Genomic DNA, 16,874 nt, shown 5'->3' with positions numbered 1-16,874 from the left:
TTACATAGGACATATTTTGAATTTTGTTTTTGTGTAAAATAAAAATTTCAAAAAACACATTGAGTTTGGTGTTTTATTTTCTCATTTCCTTTCATATTGTCGTCATAAAGAAACAGGCCATACATTTTGGATCCCAGAAGTACCGAGCAGTTGGACCTTGCCAGTTTACCCAAAGGCAGGTAGGTTAATTGCACCATATATACACTGGTGGCCAAAACTAAAGCAACTGAAATTACAAGGAGAATGAATGCACTGTAACTTTTTCAAAAATTAAGAAAATGAGAAAGTTTTTCTTGTTTTAAATTAGGTACTTTATTCACTTTTTAAAAACCTAAAACATAAAACCAAAATTAATTTTTATATAAAAAATAATGTTTGGTAAAGACAATTAACCCGATTTTGGCTTGGACAAAACAAAAGCAACTCTGTTGTACATTCATATAACCGCTGAAATTTCAGTTGTTTTTACTGTGACATTTATCGCTTTTTGCTTCCTTCGACAATTTCGCTTGTCATAAATCCTTTTTGAGAAGTTTTTTACAACAGTATGTGTTTTTCTTTTCGTTTTTTAAGTACTGCCCAAAAAAATTTTAAAAATGGCTAAAAGCAAATACAGTACCTGAATAAAAAAGCAAATTATCAGTGATTATCAAAACAACATATCACAGAAAATGATTTCCGACATAAATTTCATAAATATTTATGTGATTTCATAATTATTTCTGTATACTAAGTCAGTTTTTTGAAACTGGATCAGTAGTAACAGTCTATAACGGATGCAGGCCGTGAAAAACCTCAGCCCGTACTGATCCACAAATTGTGAGTGAAATAAAAAACAACTATTTAAGAGTTCAACTGGATTGGTAAGAGAGCAATCATTGGATATAAGCTCGAGATCAGTGCGTAGACGAGTAGTGGCAGCAGGTCTGCATGCCCGTAAGACACCAAAAAATTATTTATATCTGAAAAAATCAAAAAGGCTTTCGGAAACGATAATATTAAGTGGAATCAAGCTCAATGGAAAAAACATTATTTCTGGGATGAGTCTACGTTTAATATTAAAGGCTCAGACGTGAAAAATTTTACGGTGAGAAGGCCAAAAAATGAAGGACTCAAGCCGCAGTGTTGCATAGGTACAGTGAAGCATGAGGGAGGGTCAAAAATGGCGTGGCGCTGTTTTTCTTTCTATGGACTTGGGCCTATCCATAAAATAAAGGAAGTTGTGGATCGGTTTGTTTACAAAGATGTGTTGGACATCACGTTGTTCCCCTACGCTGAGTAAAATATTCGGCTGATTTGGGTGTTTCAGCATGACAATGATCCCAAACTTGTATCAAAACTTGTTAAATATTGGTTGCGGGAGTCAAAAACTCATGTTTTGTTATGGCCGGCACAATCACCTGACCTAAACTCCTTAGAAAACCTTTGGAGTATCGTAGATAGGAAGATCAAGAGAGATTCGGAAATAAATAAGCACAACATTTTCTAAAGAATTCGGGGTGCCTGGGAAGGCACACCCAAGGATCAAAATGAGCGTGTAATAGATTCAATGCCTCGTAGGTGTGCAGCTGCTATCAAAAATAATGGTTATGCTATTGACTACTAGCCAAAATTTAATTATTTTAAAATAAAAAATCAAAAGTTGCTTTAGTTTTGACCAAGCAAACATTGGGTCATTTTAGTTTTCCATATATTATTTGTCGTTCAAAATTAATTTTGTATTTTTATTTTTAGTTTTTTAAAAGTGAATTAAACCCCTCATTTAAAACTGGAAAAATAATTACGATTTGTTTATTTTTGTAAAAGTTACAGGGCATTTATTGTCTTTGCTATTTAAGTTGCTTTAGTTTTGGCCACCAGTGTAGGTATTTGTTATTTTCAAAAAAAAAAAAAAAAAAAAAAAAAAACCGTCCCGATCAAGACACATCTCCAAATGCAAACGATTTTGGATATGATAGTGAAAGTACCAGATACTCTGCATAAATCATTACTACTCTACCTTCATTCCTGCTTTCTCTGGTCTAGCCTGGTCTTGAACCCGGACTTTCGGGTACAAAATATAGGGTCTAGGGTCCGCCCCAAGAAAAAAAAATTTCCCGGAATCAGGGAAAAAATATACCTACATCTGGAAAAAATTTCGACATAAATCGAAGTGTTTTTACTAAACTATAGTTAAGTCGTAAGTCAAGTAATCCCGGGGTACTTCCTATGCCATAATGGGGGTCACATATGTGCATATTTAGTTTCTGCGCCCAAAAGCATTTTTCGATGACTGAAACTGGAAGAGCGTATCAAAGGATATATAATATTCAGCCAAATCGTCCCTTTAAGGCATTAGAAGTGCTATTAATTGCTCCAGTAATGATGATCGACTCAGACCACCATAAAATATTTAGTTTGGACAGATATAAATTAAAAAGGGATTGACCAAACAGGCTACCATTCCGTAACTACAGCGCATTTCATGGAGTCTGATTCCCAGCTTTGGCAAAAACCTGGGGGTCATTACAGGACTATATAATGTACGTTGATTATCGAGTACAATTCTGGATTTACTTGCTTTCGTTTTACTAATTTCTTACACTTATCAACTTAAAAAAAAAACTGGAAAATTTTCTTCAAAACTGAACTTTGTTATATCAGCAAAAAATAACCAACGACAAATAATAACTTCTTTTCGACTTACATCATATGGCGGGGACGACAACATTCGTTGTCAAATTTCAGCGGCAATAATGCAGATTTATTTGTTTATTTGTCATTATATCCAATGGCGGGCACAGCCACAGCAAACACTCAAGGAAATGAAACACTCTATTTAACAAAAGGCTTTGAAATCTAGAGAGGAGATACAGAATCTTTTTTTTTCAAAGATCAATTCTTTTTCGTAGCAAATATTCACTATTTTTCCAGTAAATCAATTTTTTCTTCTTTAATTTCTTTTGATTCCTGTGTTTTTATTTCTTTTTTTTCTCTTTCTTCAATTTATTTTTCTTGTATTCACACTCGCAATCACGGAATTATGACAGCTTAAAGAGAAACCAGGAATCTCACAACACACCAACCATTCAATTATTTAGGCTTATAAAAGATGAACAACAACACAATAGCCTTCTATTTTGAATCATTTGAATATTTGCACAGCGCTATTTTTTTTTTTTTTTGTTTTCTGATTTTTCTACGTAAAAACCAAAAGAAACCGAAAAAAATATTAACAAAAATTTCTGTCAAACATTTAACAGCACACGGAGAGAGAGAGTGGCTGTTCGGGGTTCAGACAGCGACGTACTGCTTACAAAGCGTCAAAAAACAACACGCATGTGTGTTTGCCGCTGTCAGCTGTGTGCAGTGTTGCCAAAGTATTTTTGTTTCGTTCAGAGTAACGGGTAAAACCAACTGACATTTCTAACAGCTGAATTAAGTTGATGGTTGGGAGAACACGTTTTTTTTCTATTGAGAAAGTATTAAATGGTTTGTAATGTCACGGAATCAGCTAAAGGTTTATTTACAACGACCACTTTTTTTGAATTGATTGGCAATTATACTCAAATTCCTTAATTTTTAGGGTGATGTTGGTATAGGTACATTTTCAAACGGAATTGCCTACAATTTGGATGCATGTTATAGTCACCATACAGCTACGGATCCTTCCGATTTTGGGTATTTGTAGGGGTATTGCTAAATTTTAAGCTACAGATGTTTCCAATTTGGTATTCTTTTCAGTTTGTTGTCAATTAACGGCTTCTGTCATTTCTTATGCACATGTCAGGGAATAAAACGTTAAATAGATTTTTCAGCAAAATTTTTCATAAGCGATAGCCAGGCAGCAAAAATCTTTCTTTTTATTTAGCAAACTGCTTTTATCTATACATTCTAACCCCATTTACTTAAAATACAAAGCATTCCACTAAATACGACAATTTTACAGCGAAATTGGCAACTCTGTGCACCGATCACTTACTACAAACACAACAAAAAAAAGATTCCAAAAATATCAACGAGAGAAAGGTGGCTGACATTCAGTTGTGTTACTAACGACGTTTTGACGTGGTGAGACATGTATCAAAATTTGCGCGCAATTAAAAATTGCTATTACAGATAACTGGAAAAGCAAAAAAAAAATATTAACAAAGATAATAGAAAATTATAAATAAAAGGGAGCAGAGAAAATGCATGCAAAAAATAAAAACACACACCCCAATCATCGAAGAAAACGGCAAAAAATCCGAAAACAACAACAACATTGATGTCGATAACACAAAAACAGAATTTGACATGACTACGTCCGTTGTCATGGACGAAGGTAGAGAGAAGTAGAAGACGAAGACAACAACGATGGCGCAGAGCAACAAAAATCCAATATCAGCAACAACAATACCAATTTAAACTAATCAGACACAGGGGAGCAGCTCTGTCGTTGTTATTTTGCTGCGACTTCGGCTGCCGCATAATCGGCTTGATGCATTGTTGCTGTTGTTGTAGAGCGGCGAGAGGAGTAATTTTCTGTTTACCATTAAAAATAGCAACAGCAGCAAAAAAAAAAATAACTAGAAATTGGACATGGGGAAAAAATAAATAACAGAACCACAACCATATGATGGCGATGATGACGACGACAGACCGAACGACCAAACGAACGACAGTGTGGTGTATTTCGGTGCCTGTGTGTGATTTTGATGAATAGCAGCAATGGGGTATTTATTATTGCATTATGGCATGACAAAGAAGAACTCGCTTTGTTTTGCGGCATGGATAATATCGAATGGAGAAGAAGAAGCAGCGACAGCAGCAAATGTTTGAACATCATGTCTGTGTGTGTGTGCGTGTGTTTGTTCGCAAGTTGAGTATGGTTCATTGTTGTCATCGTCGGCAATACTCTGTGGCATTTGTTGTTATAGTTTTTGTTTTTTGGTATTTTGTGTTATCATTTTCCAGAGGTCGTTTATTAATTTTATCACTCATTCGCCAAACGAACGAACCAACCAACCAACAAAACGACAGATCGTCCGTCCAACAGTCTCTCTGATTGTCGTCGTACCCATTTCATGAGTCACACTCACTACTGTGCGATAGACAGACATTGCTCTCATTACTGTTGTTATCATATTTTATATGATGGAGGAGGAAACTTGTTTCTTTTTTTTGAGAAGTTTAAACGGGAGCGGAAAGATGTAAACCATGAATAAGAATTAATTGGTGGGGGAGACTGTGTATTATCGCAAGGCATTTGTTATATTTTTGATATATAATAGTGGCAGCATCACGATTGTAATTAGTTCCTATTTATTGGTCGTGTAGAATTTTATAGGAGGCTAAATCAAAAAAAAAAACTAGTGACTCTACATAGCGTAAGTGTACCAGTAGTCGGCACTTTTAGGATATTCACGTTTAAAATCGTTCAACATTCTGAGTGGAACTTTTCAAAAATTAGTTTATTCAGATTCGAAATGTTGTACAGATTTTGCAATAATAAATGAAGTTTTAATAATTTTTTTTAAATTTCATAAATTTGGAGTTGTATTAAAATAATTCTTTTTTGGCAGAAGTCGCACCACTTGCCAATTGTCGATATGACATGTCCCAAGAGTCGGCATACCGATTTTTTTGTAAGGATAATTAATAAAAATAAAAAAAATAATTTATTATTAAGTAATTAACTTTGAATCAATTGACTGAAACGTCTGGACCAGTGATAATCCACATTTATACGGCATATCATCAGAGATTTTTATACCCTCCACCATACTATGAAGGGTATATTAACATTGTCATTCCATTTGTAACTCCTCCAAATAATTATGTCAGACCCAACGGAATTTGTATATTTTTGGTCAGCATAAAATTTTATGTCGATTTTGCGATGTGTGTCTGTTTTTTGTAATCACGCTATCTTTCGAACGAATTGAGATAGAAGGCTAAAATTTTGCACACATGACTATTTTGCCAGTATCCAGGGTAAGTTCGTAAATGGGTCATGTAGATCCATGTTTTCATATAAACAATATATAACGGTACCTTCCAATATTAGGTATTTTGATGATTTTTGAGACATTATTTACCAGAATTGTTCCTAATTTCGTATTAGGTACTACAGCCAATGACAACAAATGTGCTATGCAGGTCCACGTATTCGTATAGTCTCCATACAATAAAACCTTCCGTTATTCGACATTTTGATGATTTTAAGGGCGTTTTTTTCAAAATTTGGTCCCCAGATAACGATACTTCGTCAAACTCGGTATTTTTATGATTTTAGCGGAATTGTTTCTAATTTCACAATTAAAAAAGCCTATGTATTATGTATTTTCACCTTTACAGTTCGAAGACAAGATGGAAGCATACCGTCCGAAATGTTAGAAAGTGTGTCAAAATTTTCCTCTAGCTCGTAAAAAATTGATTACAATAAGATATGTGGCTCTTGAGAGAGATGAGACGTTGTCAATTCTATAATTTGGAAATATGATTGAACAAGGTTACCGTACCTTACCAACTCTTCTACTAAAAACGTTATTTCTTTTCTTTTTTTTTCAAAAAACACCCAGTCACCAAGTCACTCTCTTAATTTTATTTCCAAGAAGTGTCAGTTTTTTGTTCGACAGTATTTCCATTTATATTTTAAAGACGGTTAGGACACCAATAATCAGGTCTTGACATTCATTCTTTACAATTGTTGCTGTCGCTTTCTGGGGGATTTTTTTCTTAAAGCCATACAAATAATATTGCCCATATTCTTGAGAAATTACTAACTTTTCGTAGAATTAAGTGGAAGCAAAACAACAAGAAAAAAAATACAAGAAATCAACAACAATAATATAACAATAAAAACAAACTTTATAGACTAAATGAACTTGTCTTGTTCTCTTTTAATGCGTCGTCGATGTTGTTGTTGTTGTTGCTGCTGTTGTCATTGTCCTGAACGCACACTCCCATAATGAGACCTACCAACAACAACAACGAACGAAGCAAACAGAATAACAAGTACAAACATCACGACAAGACGACGCATTCATATCAAAAATAATAACCAACCCCTCTCCCGGTACAACAACAGCAACGCCATTAACTCGCAAATAATGCAAAGGCTGCTGTTGCTGAAATGTGACAACGTTGCCCAGAGATTCCCACAGCAATTAAAGAAGAGCAAAATCTTTCATAAACAAACATTGGGCAAGGAACACACGGACAGACGAACGAATGAAAGAAATAAAGAACACGAACAAACACACATTTTACATTCACTTCGTATGGCAGCAGCAGCAACAACAACAACAATAGCAATTGAAGAAGAAAAGTAAACGTAAAACGTCATGTGTTTGCTTTGCATTTGTGTGAGTGTGTGTGCCTGCATTCTTGTTTATATTTTCATTAATATGAATTCTTTGTTATTGTTGGTGTTGTCGTTGCTGCTGCTGCGACCGCCGCCGCTGCTACTGCACAATATTTTTGTAAAAGGCCATAAAGGACAGACGACAGCTACGCACCACAACTGTTTGTCCGTCACGCCAAACGACTGACATCCTGACGTTTGCACGCATGCACAGGAAAAAGTATGACCGACCCACATGCATTGTTGTCAAATTTCACTTTGACTTCTAAACAGAAAAGATTTTATTGTTGTCACTGTTAAGTTTGCGGGACAGTCAAGTAGCAACAATAGCAATAGCAACAGCAACGACAGGCAACCAATGCATTGGCCGGCCCTGCACTGCAGCAACAGCAATGTTATTGTTATTATTTGCAACAATAATAACAAGAACCGGGAAATACATATGGCTGTATATTTTTTGTTCGTTTAGCAATGATAATAACAACAAAAGAAAAAGGACGAATGCAAATAACATGTGTTGTTTGACAGGTAGGGATGTAGAGTTCGTTTAATAGATGGGAAGGTAGGTACATGTAGATGGAAAAAAGACAGTAATTGTATGTGAAGTGGTCATTTAAATTAGATTGGGTCGATATTTATTTACGAAATACAACAAATAATATTTTGATAAAATTTATGCTTGGGCTTTGCATAATTAAGGCATAATTATACATGTCATATCATAATCCAGCAAAAATTGCGATTTTACGCTCATGTCTATGCCAGTTCCAAATGACGCATTAGAAGACAACATTAAAGCATTTATTCGTGCGATACCGGACAAAATGTTGGGATGAGTATGCAAAAATTGGACTAAGCAGATAGACCATTCGAGGCACAGTCGCGATCAACATTTCTATGAAGTAATCTTCAAACATTAATTTATTTGGGTAGTACTATTAATTCAAATAAAAGTTTTATACATCTTTCTGAATTTTCGTAGTTTTGAGGAGTAAAGATTTAGTTTTCTAAGTAGGCACTGAACCCATTTTTATACCCTCAGCCATATGGCTAGAGAGGGTATTCAGGGTGAGATGAAAAAACTGCAACCACGTCAGACTGCTTTCATTTCTATGCCACTCGTCTGACAGCTGTTAAAATTATTCCAGTAACAGCTCATTATATGGTTTACAAGCGTACAAAAGCATTTTGGTTAGAATTTTCCAGGAAAAAAAAACGTAATCGTGATGGAATTCAAGCGTGATAGTGTGATTGTGATCTTTATATTTGGCTGAAAAACCACAAGTGGCTATCGTTAGAGCACCATCGCTCTTTACCGTCATACTGGTAGCGTAGCCCGACGTCAAGGAAGTGGATTGAAAAAAACTGCAACATCAGCAGAAATGGTTCGAAAATGACCGAAAACGGCGTCACAGTGACCGAAAAATGGCTCGTGAGCTGAACATATCGCAATATTCCATTCTGCAAATATTGGAAAACGGGCTCGGGGTAAAGCTATTGAAATTACAAAAAGTGCAAGAACTTACACCGCAACCTAAATACCAAAGTGTCGATCATCTCAAGCAAGCGCTTCGCAGGGAATGGACCAAAGTACCGCAGAGCAACATTTGGGCATCGTTTGTCGGTTTCAGTTGACGTTTGAAGGCCATAATTCGCGGTAAAAAAAAAAAAAAAAATTAAAAATTATGGCGTTTGACTTTATTGCAGTTTTTTTATCTCAACTTCTATGTACATTGGAATCCCGATATTGTTAATTTAAGTGATTTTATTTTAATAAAAAGAAACAAAAGCTCTTTAAGTGTGCACAACAAATAGGTCGCAAAAGGTATGAAAATGAACCATAAGAATTGCCATATTCGTAAATTACTTATGATGGGAGAAATTATCTCTTGAGAGAAACGTTTTCTGTGGATAAAGAATTTTGGGCAGATATTCAGATATTAAAAAAATTACAGATTTAAAAAACACCAACGAAATTTTTTTTCGCACATAAATCATGTGCTTGCTTTTAAAGATTCAAAAAAATACCGACAAAGATTTTTTAAAGACATAAAGGTGAGAATACAAAAAACGCTTTTTTTACTGCCTTAAGTCATTGGCTGGCTTCTTCGGAAAAAAACAAAAGAGCGTAGAGCCAAAATCGAACTATGTCAACCTAAAACCCCTTAGTTCCTCTACGAAGAAGCAAGCCGAAGATTTAAGCAAAGTCAAAAAAGTTTTTTTATGTACTCCCACCTGCTTTGTAAAGAAAACCAAAGGAATTTCGCTTGGATTAGTTCAATTTCAGGCCATAGTTTTTATTTGGTAACCCAAAAGTTCTTTGTTCTTTTACGCAAAACCCAGCCGACGATTATAGTCTGAAAAATCGTCTTAAAAATTCTTATCATAACAAGAATTTTTATTTTTTTTCTACTGAGTTGTCCAATGAAATATATAATTAATTGCAAAATATTATACTTAGAATTGCTATATCCATTAATCCAAAACGTGTGCTACTAGCTAATATCCGACGTAGACTGGTGTAAATGTCTTACCTGAAATAAAATAAGAAAAACAAAAAATTCCGCCTTAATATTAAATATTAAGTTACGAATGGGTTTATTATAAATGTAATTATATATTACCATACACACATACAATAATATTTATTTTTATATAAAATATAAATATGCCATTAAACCAATTAAGTGAAAAAAAAAACAAATAAAATGAGAGAAAAAAGTCTGGTAACAATTATAGCGCCACCACAATCAGTGATTGACCACCCATCCCCGTCTCAACCCAACCAACCAACCAGCCGACCGACCATCCGGCGATGATGAACGTCGGACCTTGTCAACCTATAAATGCCAAACAAACAGCTGATAATAATCGTGTTTATACACACAGTCCATAAATGTGTGTGTGTGTGAGTTTGTAGAAAAATGTCGAGTATTATAAAATTTGAGAATAAAAATAAAATGAAAGAAAAAAAAACAACACCAACAACACGAAACTAGAACATTCATTTTTTATTATTCAAGTCGTGGCTATGCGGATGATGACAAATGTCATATAAACAGTATGACGTTATCGTTAAATAAATAATAATAAAAACGAATTAAAAAAATACCAACAAATAAAAAATAAAAACACAAGTCCACACAGACAAATAGAGGGGACAATCTGATATAATTTGAAATTTGTAGTTTTGAAATATTTTTTTATTATTTCGGAAAAAAAAAGATTTCATTTTGAAGTGTTCAAAAAAAAAATTGCCCACCCCAATAACCTGGGCCTTAATTCTTGTTCTATGAAAATGTGAAATTAAAACTTTTATAAAGAAAAAAAATGTCAAATAAAAAATTTTATAAAAAAAAATATTTTTTATTTCATATTTTCGCAGAACAAAAATTCAGCCCCTGGACTTGGAGGAGGTGAAAACGAAAATAATTCAGGAAAATTGCAATAACAAAAGGAAATGACTCATTCTTGATTAGAAAGTCTACAATTTTATCTTCTGTAGACAGACCACTTGACAATGCCCGATTAGATAGAGAAGAAATTTGCTAAAAAATTTCCTAACTTCAATTAAATTGGTGAAAAAATTCCAGGAGATAAATTATTAAATTTTATTGGACAAAAGTCTTAGAAAGAGGTCCCTGCCCTCCTTCTGAAACACTTAACTTTTGGACATTTTTTGTGCATTGTACATGGAAGATTTGAAATTCGAAGCCATTTTCCCACCTTAAGATGGTAAAATTAGCAAAGGCCTATATATTTATTTATTTATTTATTTATTTTATTTATTTATTTCAAAAAATCAATACATAGAAAGCTTCCTAGCCAATTATACATGTATTGGAGATTACTATAAAAATAAATGCTAATACTGTGGTAGTAATTATCATAATAATACAAAAACAGTTTGTTTACTTTTAATAGCTAAAAAATTCAATGAACAAGAATAAACGGCTCCCCAGCCATATGAATATTGAAAGTTAAATAAATGTTACAAGATTTAGGTCCTATAGCAAAGACATATGTAAATGAAAACAAAAAGACTTATAAATTATGTCCACTATTTACAAAACTTTTCAACTTTTTTTTGAAGGTGAAGTAGGAAAACGAGAACCTTCTCAAAGGAGTTGGTAAAGGGTTCCATACTCTGTAGACCCGCACAAAGAATGAGTGTTCGAAAAAGGCATTATTTACTAAGGGAACATCAATTTGTGTGTTACGCGCTGAATTAATAAAAGAAAACTGAGTTACTAGTATTTCAGGTTGCTGATATTTAACAAGTTTGTAGAAATGCAAAACAATCCTTTGCTTTACAAAATTTGGAAAAGTACATCCAAGGAAATCTTCCGTTGCCTCCAGCGTACGTACGTGATCGTAAACACGAATTTGGTAAACATATCTAACAATTCTTCGAACAAACCGTTCAATTATATTCAAATTATATCCCCAAGTTCCAGAGTAAACTTCAATTCCGTAGTTAACCAAGGACATCAATAACGAATGTGCTAATTGTTTTCTCACAGCAATTGGTGTATACTCTTTTAGGCTATAAAGTCTTCTCAAGATAAGACACACTTTTCTTGATATATCATCAATATGGTCACTGAAATCTAACTTAGAATCAACATTAATGCCAAGACATTTCATAGACTCCACCGTTTGAATAAGTGTGGAACCAATTTTAATATTAGGACAAGAAGAACCATGTCTACGTGTATGCAACAGCATTGCCTTTGTTTTAAGAGGATTTATATCCAACTTATTTAGTGACAGCAAGTTAGAAACATGATGGAGATGGGAATTTATTTCAAGATCCGAGTCATACGACTTAAATAAAAGGAAGATGTCATCCGCAAAAACATAAGGTTCACAGATACGACTTTCTAAGGCAGCAATTATATCATTAACGTAAGAAAGAAAGAGAATAGGGCCTAGAATAGATCCCTGAGGCACACCAGACGTCACAAAGCCAATAGAAGATTTGATATTATTAGAAGAAACATACTGTCTTCGATCAGAAAGATATGAATAAATTAACCGACACGCTGTTTTAGAAAACTTACAGTGGTCACGAAGTTTTTCAAGTAAGATGCGGTGATTAACTCGATCAAATGCCTTAGTTACATCCAACGAAACAAGCAAACAGCTAGGATGAACGTTTAAATGTCTTCTAATAGAATCAGTAATTGAAAGCAAAGCTGATGTTGTATTATGGTTTTTTCGAAAAGCAAACTGAAATGGGCTAAAAAATGAGATTTGACGATAATGCTCCAGAATTTGCTCCTTCATCACATTTTCAAGGATTTTGGAAACAGAAGGTAATATGGAAATCGGCCTAAAACTCCCAATTGAGTTATGACAATCCTTGGGTATGGGGATTATTTTTCCAAGTTTCCAAGCATCTGGAAAACTAGAGACGGTTAGAACAGTATTTAATATATGCATTAAGGAACTCGATATTGCTGGAAAAATCTGTTTAATGAATTTGATTGGTATTGAATCATATCCTAGCGAGTTTGATTTAATGGAATTAAGAGAAGATAAGAGTTCATACTCCGTAATTGGATGAAAAGAAAACGAATCGGCGTCATCAACAAAACTATCAAAATCAAAAGACAAATTATCAGATGGACACATATTACTCAGGAAGTTATTCGCTAAAGTCTCAACTTCATTCACATCAATTTCAATGTTCTCACGACCAATACAACCTAGTCGACGGACTTTTTTCCACATTTGAGAACCATTTACATTTGCAAAATAACTTTTTCCAAATTGAAACCGCACTTTTCTTATAATTCCTTTTGTTCTATTTCTTAAACGCTTATATGTCTTCCAATTCTCATCTATTGGATTTCTAAGGAAAACAGAATATGCTCTATCTCTTTCAATCCTCGCCTGTATTATATCTTGGGAATTCATCCAAGACTGATGATTTGAATTTGCTTTAATTCGTGCAGTTGGAACATAAGAGTGGAGTAAATTAATAAGGTTATTTAAAATTGATAACTTGCAATCAATATCATGAACATCATAAATCAAACGCAAATCAAATTCATTTACTACCTCTAAGTAATCATCAATTTTAAACTTGTTGTAATCTTTAAATTCAATCCATTCTTCCCCCGGTTGACATTTAAAATGAAGAGAGAGTAATATAAGACTGTGGTTTGAGGAAAAAAATGGGTATTGAATTTGACTTTTGTGGGCAACATAAGAAGGCTGACTTGTAAGAAACAAATCTAACAACGAAGTTGTTTTCGTGAGATGATTTATATGCGTTGGTAACGAATTATGAATGTAATGAAGACCACATCTATTCACCAGCGAGCGGAAATTATTGGATTTATTAGCATCGAATAAGTTATAATAAAAGTCTCCCATTACAACAATATTTGAGAACTTGTCAAAGATATCCGAATGCATATCCTCAAAAACATCGATAGCTCCAGTTGGCAAATAAACAATTCCTAAAATAAATGAAGATTCAACCCCAAAAATTTCCACAAACAAGGACTCACAAACACCATACTGCATACCCCTAAAAATCACCCTATGACGTAAATTCCTTAATATATATAAGCATACACCGCCACCTCTAAGAGAACAACGATCATTTCTAATTAGGTTATAATTCACGAGATCCAACAAACTTGAGTAAATATTAGGTTTAAACCAAGTCTCAGATATTCCCAAAATATCCAATCCACAATCATCAAAAATATTTTTAAACTCTTCCAACTTAGAATTGGAGGTTGAAGGGCACAAACTTTGTGCATTTACATGACCAATATTAAGATTCCGACAAAAAGAAGAAGTAAAGTTTTTCAGTATAGTATTATCAGTTGCTACAGGGCCCAGATTAATATTATAACTCATCAAAAAGGCAGCAATATTCATATATTTGGGGGAACCAAGTTATAAAAACTATATAAAAAATATTTAGGATTTTATAAAATATTTTCAATGTGAAAAAATTTAATTCATTAACTGTGGTATAACCACTTAATAAAAGACAGTTAATTGTATTAACCATGATAACAATTAATTCAAAAAAGTTTGAGATAAAAAAAATAAAAAGCAAGGTTATAGATTACATTGATTACTTTTGAAGAATTCAACACATTCACGAAAATTCAAAATTTTTGAAACATTATTTGGCATTATAAATTTTACTGTAAGTATTTCTCGATTTATAAGGCTAAAACCAGTAATTTTATTTTCTCTTTTTAGTTTTATACAAATTTTCCAAATTTTATTGGCCAAAGTAGAATAATTATCATTAAGATAAACACGGGAGCCATCAGATCCACCAATCACATCGGATACTTTAATTGACTTTGACTTGTAGTAAACACGCATCACCTCATCTCGCTGTACAATGTTCTTAAATTTAACTAAGATTGATCGACGCTTCCTGATATACAAAGCACTATCAATAAGGTTCGGAGCAATATCCACCTTGAGCAAACTACAAATGTTAACAGCAATATCATTTAATTTTTCAAGATCACCAGGAAGTCCAGAAACAATAATGTCAGCTCGGTTTAATCTGTGTTGAAGGCAATGATTTTGGAGCTCAAGTTCCATGAATTTATTTTTATAAACTGCATCATGAGAGTCAACAAGATCTTTGCACTTCTGGACCTCACCCCTCATCTCTTCGAGATCATTTGTTAAATCGGATCGTATTTCAGTCGCAAGGCTCTCAAACTTGCTTTTAATTTCACTCTGATCTTGTCTAACAACACTCATGTCACTGGCAAGTGAATTTATAGATGCTCTTAAATTAGCAAACTGTGCTCTCATTTCGTTCTTGAATGCATCATCAGAGTTATCAGCAGGATTTTCCACACAGTTTACACATTTATATTCCAGGCTTTTATTTTTGGACAGCATACTAAAAACAGTCTTCGAAATGTTCTCACAGTCTGCATGAAACCATATGTTACATTTGCAACAGAGTACGCAATTTGTGTCTGTTGTTTCAGCACTGCATATTCCACAAGGGTGGCCCATTTGGGAAAACAAATTTGCAAATATTTAGTTTGGCAGAAGAATGTGCAAATAATAAGGCGAAACCAAAAATTATTTGTGGATTTGTAAACGCAGAAAATAGCTCCAAGTAAAAAAATTATTATCCTCAGCTCGCAGGTATTGATGTTATTTTTAAACGTTTTGCCGGTATGTATTGTTTATCTTTTGGTATCTTGATGGATTTTGACGGTAAAATAACAAACAAAGACGCAGTTAGTCTTACCAAAAATTAACGGCGTAAGAAATTAACGGCGTAAAAAGTTATTGACGTCAATTTAACGGCGTAACCAAAATTTAAACGGCGTATAATTTTAATTCGAATTGACGGCTTCAAAAACAGCACTACAGGTTGTCAGCAACAACAACTACCGTATAATATACAACGACACCATCACAACAACAAAATGCACAAAAAGCGATTTGCAAAAAGCAAAAATAATTTGATCTGCTATTGATAAAAATAGGCGGCGTCACATCAAAACTTCATATGCCCGTAATGCAAGAGTCACTTTTCCACACAATTTAAGCACAATAACAATATATTATTGGATACTGTCTTTTATGGGAATGTCAACCACGATCCTCCTCTAGAATTGCTATAGAAATATTCAGCTTCATCGCATGGAAACTCATTCCAATGCAAAGCATTTCTCTCGAGAGATCAATCCCCTAAACACGAATATCTAAGGAGAAACAATTGTGGGAATATGGCAACGCTAATTGGTAATTTTCGTACCTTGTGCGACCTATTTTTGGTGTACATTTTAAAAACTTTTAGTTTTCATAAAAATCACATATTTAAAATAAACGAATTTAAAATATTTGGATTGGAATATAGTGTGTTGAATATTGATTTGTCTGGGAGGCAACATAGAAGTTAAAAAACAAGTAAAAAACGGATAAGTTCTTCCGGGCCCTCACCATCAACCATTTGGTAGGAAAATTTCAAAAAAAAAAACTGAAGAAAAAAAATGAACCTTCTTACGAAATTTTGTTATAGGCTGTAGTACCCATTACGAACTTCAAACGCCAAATTTGAAACAATTCCGGTGAATAATGTCGCTAAAATCATGAAAATACCGAATATCGGGAGGTACCGTTATATGGCGGCTATATGAAAATGGACATGGACAAATGTGGCAAAAATAACTAAAATACCGAATATCGGAGGTACCGTTATAAGGGGGATACACGAAAACATGAACCTACATATGATTAATTTTTTGTCATAGACCGTAGTACCTATTACGAGTTTTAAATACGACATTTGTTACAATTCCGGTGTCGCATAAATCATAAATATACCGAATATCGGGATGTATCGTTATATGGGGGCTATACGAAAACGTGGTTGGAAATGACCCATTTACGTACTTAACCCGTCTTCCAATTAGACACATCACAATATTTTTATTAACCCAAGGTCTGGTATGCAGATTGAATATATCGATCCACTGCTTCTGGTACCTCCCCCACAAAGGGTCAAAATGTTGAATATCCATGAAGTTTA

At 33.8% G+C, this 16,874-nt stretch overlaps 1 protein-coding gene across 3 annotated transcripts in view; it reads right to left on the bottom strand.

Moving 5' to 3' along the window:
* The window catches only part of LOC101893260 (uncharacterized), a 214,819-nt gene that overhangs the window by 57,049 nt on the left and 140,896 nt on the right, over positions 1–16,874 (bottom strand). The window contains exon 1 of one of the 3 annotated variants that reach the window (XM_059127181.1): positions 2,687–3,775. The exons of the other annotated variants lie outside the window; for them this stretch is intronic. Coding sequence (XP_058983164.1) covers positions 2,687–2,691 — 5 coding nt within the window. The 5' untranslated portion in view covers positions 2,692–3,775. Of the gene's footprint in view, positions 1–2,686; positions 3,776–16,874 lie in introns of those variants that run through there. 3 annotated transcript variants of the gene reach the window in all.

This window comes from Musca domestica, unplaced genomic scaffold (assembly GCF_030504385.1).
Source record: "Musca domestica strain aabys unplaced genomic scaffold, Musca_domestica.polishedcontigs.V.1.1 43, whole genome shotgun sequence".
Taxonomy (NCBI): Eukaryota; Metazoa; Arthropoda; class Insecta; order Diptera; family Muscidae; genus Musca; species Musca domestica.
The sequence above is the reverse complement of the archived record's forward strand: the minus strand, read 5'-3'. Positions and strand labels throughout refer to the sequence as shown.